The sequence below is a fragment of the Saccostrea echinata genome, unplaced genomic scaffold (assembly GCF_033153115.1).
Source record: "Saccostrea echinata isolate AGI-Se365-2 ecotype Australia unplaced genomic scaffold, CSIRO_AGI_Sech_v1 ptg000006l, whole genome shotgun sequence".
NCBI classification, from domain to species: domain Eukaryota; kingdom Metazoa; phylum Mollusca; class Bivalvia; order Ostreida; family Ostreidae; genus Saccostrea; species Saccostrea echinata.
The window spans coordinates 10,706,219-10,720,804 of NW_026889755.1; the positions used below are offsets into that span (position 1 = coordinate 10,706,219).

At 36.5% G+C, this 14,586-nt stretch overlaps 2 protein-coding genes across 2 annotated transcripts; both read left to right on the forward strand.

Moving 5' to 3' along the window:
* The first annotated feature begins 8,949 nt into the window (after positions 1–8,949).
* Positions 8,950–10,910, forward strand: LOC133180115 (uncharacterized). The gene is made up of 4 exons (XM_061314691.1): positions 8,950–9,291; positions 9,565–9,636; positions 9,835–9,927; positions 10,770–10,910. Exons 1-4 carry the CDS (start codon positions 9,268–9,270, stop codon positions 10,908–10,910), a joined length of 330 nt encoding a protein of 109 aa, XP_061170675.1. The 5' UTR covers positions 8,950–9,267.
* Positions 10,911–13,306: 2,396 nt separating this feature from the next.
* Positions 13,307–14,281, forward strand: LOC133180522 (uncharacterized). Its single transcript, XM_061315021.1, has one exon. The coding sequence runs from the start codon at positions 13,307–13,309 to the stop codon at positions 14,279–14,281; it is 975 nt and encodes a 324-aa protein (XP_061171005.1).
* The last annotated feature ends 305 nt before the right edge of the window (positions 14,282–14,586 follow it).

Below are 14,586 nucleotides of genomic sequence, written 5' to 3' on the forward strand. Positions count from 1 at the left end.
AATAAGACGTTAGACACCATGTTGAGTAGTTATGTTAACGAGAACCATCGGGATTGGGATGAGAACATACCCTTTGTAATGATGGCATATAGGGCATCACAGCATGAATCAACTGGATACACCCCAAACATGTTGATGCTTGATAGAGAAACCGCTACCCCTCTGAACATCATATATAATATGCCTGCATCCTGGAAACAGGTACCGAAACATGATTGGGTTTGGATACTTACTGATCGGATGGAAAGGGCTCACAATTTGGTGAGGAAACATTAAGAAGGAGCCATTCTTCGACAGAAACATTATCACGACATGAAGATGTCCTATGAACAATTCAAAGTTGGGACCACGTATATGTGTATTTTCCCCAAAGGAAAACTGGTTGCTCACCAAAGTTGACTTCATATTGGAGATGGCCATTTCAGGTTCTTGCAAAAGTCTCTGAGGTCCTGTATAAGCTCAACTGTGGACGCAATGGAAACGGACAGGTGGTTCATTGCGACAGAATAAAAGCATGTAAATCTCAAGTGCTCAGAGGCGAGGATCCAGACCTAGGGCACGAAAGTACGGAGCTGGAGACAAGTGATTCTTCAAATGTTGAAATAGATCTTGAGAATCAGGATGATGACTTTGGGTCATCTAACAAAAATATTGAAGTCACAGATGAATTAGCTGGTGATAGGAGACCAAGACGCGAAAGGCGTACCCCTACTTGGCTTAAAGATTATGTTCAGGATTAGGACATGACCTTATGTTTTCAATCAATCATGAATTTAGCTTACATAACTGTGCATGAATTTGCTTAGATAGGACCTACAATCTTGCTTTTATTTTAGTTGTTTTTCTTTTTGCTTAAAAAAAACATTAATATCATTACCCTTAATTTATTGTCATGTGTCTTTGCAGTGTAATCATGGTTAATACTAAGGTGACTCCGAGAAAATCTAAAGAGATATGCCCGGTGTGTTTTACTGAAGTGGACGGAAAAGATGCCTGGACGACTCACGTGTTAAAGTGTGCTAGCAGCATGCTGGTATGCGAGAAATGTCATGTATCCTTTAAGAAGAAGGAATATTTGGTGAAACACATGAAGTTGAAACATGCGGAAACTAGTAGTCCATTAAAAAATAACACTGACAGTGAAAGTGACTGGGATGAAGATCCAGGGGTACAGCTGGAGAAGCTCCAAAGGAAAAGGATCCTGAACCACCGAGTAATACCGCTAGCTTGCTGACAGGACGCATGTTCAGGAAACGGAACTGCACCTAGCCCAGTCCCTACTACAAGGAAAGTGGTGTGCAGACCTGAACTTGATCTAGCTCAGAAGAGTGTGGATGTGGGAACGCAGACCTATTCCTTTACAGAAAGTAAAGTAGATCAAGAGACCAAGACAGCGGGGGTGAAAGAAGTTACCGTAACCAAGTTTCACGAAAACGGACGAAGTGTAGAGAACATTGTTGAGAGAGAAGAGTTTTATAATATGTAAAATGTGAATTCTGCTGTTTCTTGCAAAACTGATAAGACAGATAGTCTTTTTAAGATGATGATTATCATTGCTGTCATATTGTGCATATAGATCATGTTTTCTTCATTAAATCATTTATCATCAATTCATAACTGTTTTTGTCATGCGAGGGCGCATGAGGAATAGAGGCGTGGGTAATGTGACAGAGATCGGGCTCGGGATGTCTTTATGCATTACGTCAGCTGGACTTTATCGTAATGTGATACGATAGCGGCCAAGGGTAGTCCGGGTATACATGGGTATAAATATGAGCGCTCTGCAGAAAGCTGGCAGTTGCCAGTCGGAGCTCAGTGTTGACGGTCGTTGAAGGCACAATAGTGAGGTACGGCGGAGTTAATAAGGCTTGTAATTAATACAGTATACGGTGTCTAGTATACTGGATTTACATTATTCAGGTTAATAAAGAATCTGGGGGGATAAGACGAGCCATGTGCCCATGCCCATTTTTCGGCTATGCAAGAACATTTATTGGAAAAAATCTCTCAATTGTTCGAATTTACTTAAGCATTTTAATGTTTTCAAAATGATATTTATATTCTAAACAAGCTAAACAGTTGACTTTCATTTACTGTCACAAATGTCTAACATGGGTAAGGACTTCTATTAATTAATCTGCATATTGAGTGTTTACACTTATTGTGGAGATATTATAAAAATGTTAACATCGTATATAATGATAATGGTGATCTAGAAGCGCTTTTATTTAAAATAAATAAAACGGGAATAAAAGTATTCAAATATCTATTATAATTTTATCCGGCATTTTAAATAATTTACTGTAAATAAGTTCATTATTACATGTATATATTTTATTTCCAGTGAAAAATATGTTATTCCTATAGACATTTTTTATAAAGTAAAACAAAATTTAAACCAAAAAAATAAAATATAAAAAAAAAATCAGAGCATGACTCGAACACTTTCCTCAGTAAACGTCCCTTTAAAGAGCTCATCGGTAACCACTAGACCACGGAGTCACACTAACATTTCCATTTAAATTGCATACAGTTCTCTATATTTAGCAAGCGTTTTTGGACTTAGAATTTTTTAAGACCACGGTGAAAATTTAAGTAAGTTAACTTAATTTTTTATGTAGAGTGGGTCTTCATACCAAATTTTTGCAAGTGTAAAAAGCAACATCTTTCCATTGCCTTTCATTAATCGTTCTCAAAAAAATGGTACGATGACCCACTCTATTTAAAAAATGTAGTTATATCATCCAATTTATGTCAGTTTCTGTGAAAATTGAGCGTGATGCCATTTTGTTGTGTTAATCAGAATCATTTTCGCTGTTACAGTATTCAGGTTTTGTCAAATTTATATGCAAATGGTAATAAGCATTACATTAATTCAACAAAAAGTGAAATTTTTGTAAAATGAATTTATTGATTTTTTATCGATCGTTATGTAGGCATATGGCTCGGCTTATCCCCCCAGTTTCTTTGTAATTACTTTTCCTCGAATTTTATTAACATCTGTCTGTGTACAGGAAAGAGACCTCGAAGATCCATACCTGTCCTGGTACTGATACATGCAGGACACAGACCTGTCTGAGTACAGGACCTATCCCGGATTTGAGACCCGTACCTGTCCTGGTACTGATACATACAGGATACAGACCTGTGCTAGACCCATACCAATAATTGTTTACAGATAGTTGTATGCTTTATGTTAAGGATAGGAAATCCTAATATTATTTATATCTGTATATATTGGCTTGTTTATTTTTCACATCCTTTGTCACTTATCATTTCTAATCATTTGTTTAATTAATTGTCTTGATTAAGGATCTACCCAGATTCACGGACACAAACACGTTACAGTAATATGTAACCTATTGCACTGCTAAGTAAGGAAATCCATAGTTCAGAGGAACCGTTCTTTAGAGATAAGTTAACAATTGAGGTAATGATGATGATATACACCACGATCATTTGACAAAAGTAGACAATTTCAGATTTGGGGATTTTATTTCCCATTAAACACCATGATTCTGTTGACGAACCGGTAGTTCTCTCCATGTTAAATAAAATGCTTTTGAACATATAGATACTGAACCCTTCTTATGACCTTGTCTTGGGATGAATGACACGTGAATTATACCAACATCTTTATTGTTTATACAAGTGTATGTTTTTATAAATAGTTAGACAAACAAAAAATATATATACGTTAAACGAATCTTGAGTTTAAATTCATTAACGGTATAAATACATGCGAAATAATAATGATAAAATAATTACGTAATGTACATGTAGATGTATATATTGAATACGGATACTTCAAAATAAACGATGAATTAGAGCAATAATTTTTTTCACCACATTTAAGCCAACTTTTTTACCTATTCAATGTACATAAATAATGTTACAAAATTTTACAGAAGAAGAGAAACTATATTATAAAATATTTCCTTATCACATCCAAGAGATGAAACTATGTGACGTTATGGATTCCCCCCCCCCCCCCCCCTCCAGTGCAACACAAACTTTACAAATAAAAAAAGAAAATACACACAATCTCTTCGAACAACATTGTCATACATCAAATAATATCAATTACTCGCTTTCCGCGAGCATATGTACTAGTTCGAGATCGAAGTCATCTATTTCAGTTTCATATTCCTTTTTGCTTTTTACAGGATATAATTCCAAATCTAGAGGCTCGGTACTAATACCGTCACCCAAAACCTTTCGTTTACAGTCAGTAAAAATAAGTGAAGCCATTTCTCACTTGTCGATAAGTACATATACTGTTATTTCGAAGCTTGAATCCCATATTTACACCATGCTGCGTTTTCTGAGTTTTTAATACATTTCGAAATGTAGTAAGAGGGGCTTTGAGTCTTCTCTTTGAGATACCTTTACAAGAAAATTTAAGTTGGGTCACCAAACGATGTTTTATGTGGTGTGATTTTCTCAATCTACAATTCTTTGATCTTTTAAGCAAGCGCTGTGCCGTTATTAATGTGTTGGATTGTGTCTTGCGCTTTCGCGCTGAGACGATGTAAGTCCTTGAACACAGTCCAATTATTTCATCACCTTGAAACTCAATTTTGAAGAGACCATGCGTCCGGCGATCGTACTTGGCGTGTTCCTCACAGCAAGTGCGAGGAAACCAGTGTCTATCACAATCAGCCTCGATATCTAGACCGGGAATACAGTAACCTTTTAGACTGTGATCGGAAGTCTGTCGCATATCGGGTTTAATGACAGACTCAAACGTTGAACCCGAAATGGCCATGTAGGCAGAGTCGGTGTCCATCTCGCAGTATTCAAAGCACGGTCAACAAATCTATCCATGAAATCATAATAGAATTGTAACATGTGCAGCTTTGCATACTGCAAGATGAAGTAACCGATTTGAATTGGTAAATTCAATTTTAAGTTGTTCTTATTTTTTTCAATTTCGAAAAGCTCTTCCTCGACGAAAAGTGTAGATAATTTCTTAAAAGTGGGTTCGTTTGCCTCCATCATAGCCTTTCCTTCACCGCGTATGTACTTGACGGTTTGAAATTTTTCTTGATCCATGATCGTGGATCCGAATGCACTATTTCCTTCTAGTTTACGCGTATCCGCGATTATTGATTTCGTCGGGTCTACGTCACCTGGACGCCGAGCATCGCTTACGTCGCGAACAAAATTATTAAAACATTTCTGGGGAGTGTATTCAACGGTCTGGTAGATTTTGGTAATCTCCAGACCGTGCTCTATATACCAGCGCAGTAAAGGCGTAGCAATTAATAACTGACGCGCGCGCATGCCTCCTACCAGAAGGCGGCGAGGTTTCGTGCTCAGATTAAACCGTTTTGCGTGGTTTTGCATGTGCGAGCCTATGACATCGAAAGGAATATCCGTGGTACAAAAGAGAGGACTCATCCCCGAAAAATACTCGAAAGGAGTCATTGTCGGATGATTAAACTGGGCAGGCCAAGTTTCTGGAACCCGAATGTCGCATTCTACCATGCCAAATAACTTGCCGCTCATAACTCCTCTAATGACATCTTCATGTGTCATGGGACCTTGACCTGTAGGTTGCTTTCTCGAGTTTACGAATTTTTTCAATGCAAGATTTGTTCCAATATTGTTGCGGAAAGTACACTCGTGCATTTCAACGACCTTGTAACCTTGTTTTCTGAGGTAACTCGTTGCAAGTTTGGTTTTATTTTGTCTCATTTCCAAGAGTTTGTCGTTTTTGACATGTCGGGTCAACCAACAACGATGCCCGTGCCAGTAACATCCATGAAACTGAAGCACCGTGTTAGTCTCCTCGTCGTATCCGTCCAATGGGAAGCGACCAATTTTTTTTATTTACCTGAATTCAACTTGTGTTTGATGTCTTTATATTTCCCACAGTGGGTCAACCAATCTAACCAATCATATGCAATGGTATATTTATCTCGCTTTCTGAGTTTAAAATTATCATCTAGGTGGCGGCGCACAAAAGCACCGACGGGCATCTCTTTTCCTATGCAGTATAGATATAATGCATTGGCGTCAAAGCCGATAATTCGACCGCATGGCTTTTGCGGATTACCACGAATGAATGACCTTTTTGTTTCGTGGTAGCGTTTGAAAATAATGCTCGGTCCTCCAATAATGTTTTGTTTGATCGTGTCGTACAGATCTTCGTTTTCACGATCGATCAAAGCAAAACTGGCCCCCTCTTTCGTACCACTTTCAAACAACATTCGACGCGCAAGACCCGGTACCGATATACTACATTTAAATATATCAATGCCGCGCTCGAAATAATATGTCTGCAAATTCTTCACCGCTTGTACGAACGGTTCGACGTAAAGATTGTTATACCAGACGAGGAAATCGCGAAACGTTGTCATTTTCTTCTCGTCCCACACTCTTTGGCAGAAGACATATTCTTCGTCGGTAATGTTGGCATTTGTGAGACTTGAATAAAAAGCCTCGTGAGGCGGCAGTCGATCATAATCGAGTTTGTCTACACCGTCAAGAAATTGGTACGGGAAAAAACCCTTGGATTCTTGAACATCGAACGCTTTCAAAAATCCCGAATAATTAATACCAGGACTCAGGTATTGAGAAATATCTAAGAATTTAAATTTACTGGTACCTATGCACGAGTAAGAGTTATTCCGCTTGACGGTGAAAACGGCGTTTTCATCGAGTCGAAGGTGTTTAACTAGGTAACTCTTAACTAAATTAACGTCGTATTTAGCCGAATTGAACCCAATGCAGATTATCTGTTCACAGTAATTTTCGAATTCCTCTTTCAATTTTTTCGATTGCTTTTCTTCTTCATCTATCATCTTCTGAATTTCCCAATCGTCCCCAAGGTACTCAATCAAGTCATCGCCGTTTACACCATCGAGCACGGAACTATCGAGGGCATCAAACACATCTGAAAATTTTTGTTTCGTCAATTCCGCTGCTTTTTGACCAATTAATGACATGTACTCTACCATTTTTCGATAAGGGTATCGATATTTGTCTCAACGATACATCGCGGTTCTGTGTGATCATTAACATTTGAACACACGCTGACGGATATGGGGATGTGTTGCTCTGTGTATTCAAGATTAGCACTGTCTTGACCATTTATAGGTATCAGCATGGATTCAAAGTCGTAGACTCAAACGATCACTGGAATTGACAGTGATACCGTATTGTTCTAACTTATCAAAAATAGTGTTTGGAGGAGAATAAAAACCACCCGGGAATTGTCTCTTTGTTCTCCCTGTGCATGCTCGTTGGTGTCTTTTCATGTTTTTTAAATACCCAAAATGACATGTTTTGCATTGAAATTTTTTGGCGTACGCATCGAATTTTGCAATGTGTGATAAATGATGTTCGAGGAAATTTAAGTACATGTCATTTGAATATTTACAGTGTGATTTGTATACGACACGAGCAGTCTGATCTTCCTCCAAAGAAAACACATTAACGTTAATTTCAAAAAATTTCTCAAAGTAGACTAGTTGATCTAATGTAATACCAGGAAATGTATTTGAGTTTGAATTTATTTCTTTGTTTTGCATTTCGTTAAAGGAGACCCTTTTTTTAAATAGCTCTTGGGTTTGACTCTCCAACAAAGACCAATCTTTATTCTGGTGATATGCTAAACACCGGAAAGCACAAAGGTTGTCTTTATATACACGACCTTTCCAATCCGCTGTCATGGAAATGATGGATTTCGATTGCCTGATGTATTCGGGCACAGTAACTCTACCGTTACCCAAAACGAAATTTAAATGATAGATGACGATGTGGACATTTGTGATCAGAAATGGTTTCCACTTTGCATCGGGACGCTGACGCAAAATATAATCAGTGATGTTTAATTGCTGCATGCGATATTGTAAACGTTTCAAATGAATTCGTCTCGAAACGTAAATGGGTCGTTGAAATACCTCTTGGTTGTGATAAGGCTTAAAGTATCGATATTCACCTGTTTCTGTGTTTTTCAATATTAAACCAAATTCTAAATTTAAACGGAAGGCTTTTTCTTGACGATCATAAATTTCGTTTCCTGCTTGCATAATTTCGGAAACGGTGAAATGATTATCAATAAGAAACTATAAACATTTCCTTCCTGGTGTCTTCTCAAGATAAAAGGAGCATTCGTCTCATATACTTCTTTTAATTATTCATCGATTCTGTCGCCTTCCCCCCATGGCGGAGACCCATTCCCCCAGGGTCTGGGTTGTAACAGACCTGCTCCTATTTGAACATGGTCATTCATCTGATGAACGTACAATGTTCGTCGACAATTAAATCTTTGATGACATGTCCGACACGTATAGCCAAAAGAAGCATCCTAAATGAGAATTAAAAAAGAATTAAACTTCATTAGAAAGATTGTAACAAAATACTAGTATACGATTGACCAATTTCGTAAAATGTCTGTTAGATTTTTGTTTATTTTACCTTCGGTGCGTGGTCTTGTTTTTGTTGTGTTGATGAATTTGATGATCTTTGTTCATTGTTCTAAATAAAAAAAAAATCAAGTTCATGTGATGAACGAATCATGAATACAAATTTTAATAGATTGTTGCCTCACTGCAAATTTATATAGATATAATAGATATAAAAAAAAATACCTCACAGCTGTTGTCTTGTGCTGATGTTGATGGTGTTGATGCATCGTTGTTCTGCTTTAATTAAAAAAGACCAGTTAATAATATATATTAAAAAAACTATGAATTTTTGATATAAAAAGATTCAAGAAAATAAATGTCATAAATTACCACAGATCTGTTGCTTTTGTTTCGTTGCATTGACGTCGTGGATGTTGTTGGAAAATTGTTCTAAATAAATAGAGAGAGAATTAGAAAGAGAGATAAGATCTATCCTTTATTATTATTTTTTATTTTAAACAGCATTTTTTTTTCGTAATTATAAATCATTATAAAGTTTTGAATGCTGATCACTAAAAAAGACAAACTCGGGATATTAATTAAGATGTCTGGGTCATTCTACTAATCGATATTTTAAGTGTTCGTTTCCCGTGTTGAAGGGAAGTAACTTGAATAATCTTTAAAAAATCCCGGATGATGATGTGTAAAGAAGGAATATAGACGTACACGTGTACTGCTTTTCCAGACGGATTAATTACACATACTGTATTTGTTTTATATGTAAAGAGTAAAAAGGGATTTTTTTTTGGTCTATTAAAGCATATAAATAAGCCTGCGCTCAATGTATTTTTTCACTTCCTAACTTGTACCTATAGTATATTCATCAATATCGAGAGAAAAAAAAAATAAAATGGCTGGAAGAAAAGGTGGAAGTGTAAGTATTGTATTTAAACAAATTTTATAAATTGCGTAGAAAGATTTTTTTTAATTTTCAAAGATTATTTTCATCTTCCTGCGATATCTTATATCAAATGAAGCGAAAAACTATCTTTTAGAAGAATTCTTTACAGCAGATGTAATGCAAAAAAAAAAAAAAAAAAAAAAAAAAAAAAAAAAAAAGGTTAAGTTTTTCTGAGTCATGAAAGCTAAAAAAAAATAGATGCTAAGGGACAATAACTCATTCTCATGTACATGTATCCTCATTCAGACCAATGATGTGTGGTTAAATTCCCGGGTCATTGTAATTGACTCAACCCCTAGAGGGCCTAAATTTCGTCAGGTATGTTTTTATCATTTTGATTTTTCTAATTTTCTATATTTTTAAATTGTAAATATATTTCGTGCTTCTACGATCAACAAAGAAATGTAATATATAAACTATCGATTAAACAACGAATGTTAATGAATGACAAACACATTCATGAAAATTAACTTAATAAAAATGTAAATATGTATTTTTTTTTTTTTTTTTTTGTAGGTGAGGAGACGAATTAACTTCTCCTCGGAGGCTGGGGATGGTGCATGCGCGACCCCAACACCTGCAGCGTCCCCCAAAAGTCCTGCAGATACGGTACATATATCTTATATTTTCATTAACAACTTTTTTTCAAAATGTGGTACTATACCTTGCATGTCTGCTGGTGTCTTTGATACTTTCTCTCGTCCGAGAATTTAGTGCAGCAGTTATCACACTTAAATAATTTATCCTTATGCTCCTTGTGGACATGTAATGTGCGATGCGATGAAAACTTAAAAGTATAGTCGCAGTAAAAGCATTTAAATTCTGCTTTGCACACTCTAACATGTCGATCATAATTGTCTTTGCGATTTAGTACCTTTTCACAAATATCGCAACGAAAACTATTTGTTTTTTCGTGTACATTTTTATAATGTCGCTTGAAAGAAGAGCTGTTACAAAACGACTTGTTACATATAGCACAAAATGTCTGCATAATTCACAGTCGTTCTTTCAAATGACGTTGAACACCTAATCACACTATGAGTACATTTTCCTCTATAGTACATCATTAGTCATACACATTCATTACATTATTTTACATGTAATCTTTGTCCGGGTTATGACTGAATTCGTCATGTTATCCGAAAGTAAACAATGACGGATCCAGGGTTGGCGCCCCGTTTGAATTTTGTGTATATAAAATTTATATATGTTCATTATTAAAAAAAAAAACAACAAACAAACAAACAAGGAAAAAACATTTCTTATTTGTAAAAATGTGTAAGCTTCCGAGGGATTCGTCCCGGATCCTCATTTCATTTCCCCTGGATATTAGATATTTACCATAACATGACACTTAAATTATAACATGAATTGAAAAAAAAAAATTCTATTAATATTATAATTATTAATATTTTATATTTTTTGGTTAACTCTCAAATTTATCATTTCAGACCATGGAGCAGGAAACGGACGTTGAGCGACGCTTGGCGTCGCTCGAAGAAAAAATGGCGTCCCTGGAGAGGGAGCTAAAAGGAAGAAGGGTGCTGCGCAAGAAGTGCAGCACATGTAATTACAGACACATTCGACTATAGTAGCCACACCAGTTCGGCGCTTACAACGAGTGACGAGATATGGGTACTAACCATGCAAACTAGAGAGACACAAAGACACTGTATCTAGTTATTACTTTAAACGAGATAAAGTGTACATATTTTCATGTGGATTGTTTTTTTTAAATTTTCTTGAAATATGAATAGATAAAGTGAGCTTCTTATTGTGCACCGACGGGAATTTCGACAAAAAAAATGTTTTTGTATTATAATGATTAAAAAAAAATAAAGTGATGTATACTTGAATAAAATCGTTTGTTTCTTTCAATTTGATTAAATGCATTGAAGAGAAATAGAAATAAAATGATAGTTTAGTTTGGTAATTAATGAATGAGATTTAAACCAAATAAGGTGAGATATGAGTAGTAAGGGGTATAGTCTGGGGTCTATATGGGATCACTGACGTCATGGGTCCGTCTGGGGTCACCCATCCCATGAAAGCCGTCTGAGGTCGATGACGTCACGACCCATCCCATAAAACCGTCTGGGGTCACCCATCTGATAAAACCGTTTGGGGTCACCCATCCCATAAAGCCGTTTGAGGTCACCCATCCCATCAAACAGCCGTCTGGGGTCACACAATAATAAGGTCATATACCATTAAGTCCGTCTGAAGTCACTTTAATAAATTGTAACATCAATAAGGGGTCACCTGGAGTCATCAACCACTCCCAAAGCCGTTTATAAGGAGAAGAGACTAAAATTTATCATCATTCTTCATAAAACAAGAAAATGGATGACTATGGGAGCAGTGAGGATATTCTATGCAATTATGAGATAAACTTTAGACACTTTTTAAAGGACGGAGCGATTGTCAAAAAACGCATTGATAGGTATATAGCAGAAAATGGAGATTGCCGGTCCTGTGACTTTTGTAAAAAGCAGTATTCTCTGAGAACGAAATTTGTACATGAGAACCATTGTCTGGTGAAACTGGCCAAGGAATCAAAAATCGATCCGCTGAAGATGGCAACTTTTTGCTTGCGAGCATGTGATATTGAAGACGAGTCTTTGGAGGAACCAATGGAGTTCTCAGAAGTCCTGGAAACAATCATGGCCGACCGTGTACCGTACAATATCATGAAAGAGGCTTTTACGATTCTCTTTATGAAAGTTACTACAACGGTACGATGCTTTTCTTATGGCCTGATGGAATGTGGCGACACGAAGAGTATTTGGGGTGATTGAACGCCCATTGAACAACAAATTAGTGCATAGACTTAGGCATCTCGTCATATTCATAATTAGTTTGTATAAATAAATTGAAAGAAGTGTGAATATCAACATTTCTAATCTCTGAGCGTGTGTGAACAGACACTCCTTTGGTGAAACAAAATGAAATCAATGCCAAAAAAAATTCAATTTAGTGATTATGTACATATAATTGCGATTCCTTATGAAGAACGGAAAGGAATATGGATGCAATATGCGGTTGACAGGGCTCATTTTAAAAGAAGAATTGATCAAGTCGAGATATTGTTGTCACCTATCCTACTTCAAAAACTAAATAACATCAAAATGTCTGAGGTCAACTGTAATTAATGTTTAAAAAAAAAAAGGGGGAGTGACGCAGACCGTCGTGTATATAAACGGAGGTGTTTTTTAGTACCACATCATACCTTTTTCCGAAAATGGAAAGTCTGGCAATGGAAAGACAATTGAGAAGAACAAAACTACAATGGAACAGAATGTGTAAAAAGATTTTTAATGTTTTAACCAATCGAAAAGAAGAAGAGTTGCTTATGCACATTACACGTCTGATGAAATGTGTCAGAAGTGCACTTGCTCTTAAAACACAAGTCAGAATTATGAAAAGAGATAATATGAAAGGGGGTGCTTCAGACTGGAGAATTCTTAAAGATCTCGTGGACGAATTTAGGAAACTGTCAGAAAAAATGGATTACAGTCTACACTGTCTTGTTCATAGAAAAGAAAAAGTACGTCACGGAATTCAGCTTTATGTGTTGAGAGAAATGGCGGATGCTGTGGAAGACATTATGAATATAATATCAGAAACTCTTCACTACATTAAAAAATTGTGAATAAATTTAATACTATCAAAATGTCTACGGTCATTTCAATCTACAGTCAGGATTTACTATTTTCTCCGGGGAAAATTTTTACAGTCAATTACGTCTGAGGTCAATCCCGTCTACAGTCAATTACGTCTGAGGTCAATCCCGTCTACAGTCAAATACGTCTGAGGTCAATACCGTCTGCAGTCAAAAATTGTCTACAGTCACTTAAAGAACAAAACACTCCTATTTGTGAATCAATCAACCACGTGACAATAATGTTATAAAACGGGTTTATTGTAAAAAATTCCAACATATCTGAATTGATCGTAGAAGAAGCATCACCCTCTCTCTTGAGCAAAGATGGAACAGAAACATCAGGATATTATCAAAGCAAACTACACAACTTTGGTGAAAAAAATGCTGACCTCTTCCGTTGCCGGGCATCTTTTTGCCTCTAACATTATAACGGACGAGATGAGACAGCAGATTGAAGCCGAAAAGACCAGTTATGATCGCAACAGAAAGCTAATCAGTATCATTCTACGCAGAGGCCCAAAGGGTTTTACGGGTCTTCGAATGGCACTTATGAAAGCTAACCAAACAGACTTATCCAAGCTTCTCTCAGCCGGCGATGATAACATGTCTGAGTACGAAAAGAAGTTAGCCATGGCCAGGACGCTGGTTGTAAGCATGCCAGGAAAACGAATTATTAAGACTGAGCCGAAAAGTAACCCCTCAGAGCAACAAAACTCACAAGAAGAAAGGTGTAGAATCAGTCTGGATGACTTCAACGATCTTTTCCTTACAGCCGTGCCATTCAAAGGGGATATCAATATTCACATCCGGCACTTTACAGAATCTAACGGCCGTTATTTTGCAACAAAGAAAGGGGTGACATTCCCATTGTGCAGATGGCTGAAATTTGAGGCTCTTCTACCAGAAATTGCCAACTATCTGCAAAACAATGGAGCAGAGGAAGAGATGAAATGGCATATTGGAGGGGGTGTTTTCGTCTCTGTTAACCCTGGGTATACCTCAGTAGACATTAGACACTTTTGGAAGCCAGATGATGCCCTAGAACCTGTACCAACCAGAAAAGGTGTGTCTTTGAACAAATACAAATTGACCAAATTACTACAAGCCGTTGAAGAAGTACGAGAATATGTTCCGGAATTAAATGATACAGAACTGTGTGCGTTCAGTGAGTCCCATTTAAATCAGCTTGGAATGTTAAGTTGTCTAGAGTGTACTCCTTTTGGATATGATCCGAAAGAAGACGTGTCCATGGAATGTAATGTCGGTGACTTACAGACAATCGAAAGCGATTCTGAATAAAAGTGATATGGAATAGAAAAAAAGGACTCTTAAATTATTTTGCTATAAGAAATTGATGTAGAGACGTTTATGTATTATTGTTTATGTATATGCATTAAACTTTTTTTTTAATTTATAATAAATTATACATCTGAAAAAATTCTTGTGTTTGATTTGGTATATAATACAAATCTGAAAAGAATTATTAATCAGTTTTGTACAGGATGGCAAAGTACACAGACTATTTGAGAAAGCTATACTATACTCCTGGAAATCCAGGGGCATTTGCAGGTCCTGAGAAACTTTATCAGGCGGTAAAAAGAGAA

Excerpts from the sequence above, each read along its gene's own strand:
- LOC133180522 (XM_061315021.1), top strand. The coding sequence starts at position 13,307 with ATGGAACAGAAACATCAGGATATTATCAAAGCAAACTACACAACTTTG.
- LOC133180115 (XM_061314691.1), top strand. The coding sequence starts at position 9,268 with ATGGCTGGAAGAAAAGGTGGAAGT. Across the intron at positions 9,637-9,834 it reads GAGGGCCTAAATTTCGTCAG|GTGAGGAGACGAATTAACTT; the intron begins GTATGTTTTTAT and ends TTTTTTTTGTAG. Across the intron at positions 9,928-10,769 it reads CCAAAAGTCCTGCAGATACG|ACCATGGAGCAGGAAACGGA; the intron begins GTACATATATCT and ends TTATCATTTCAG.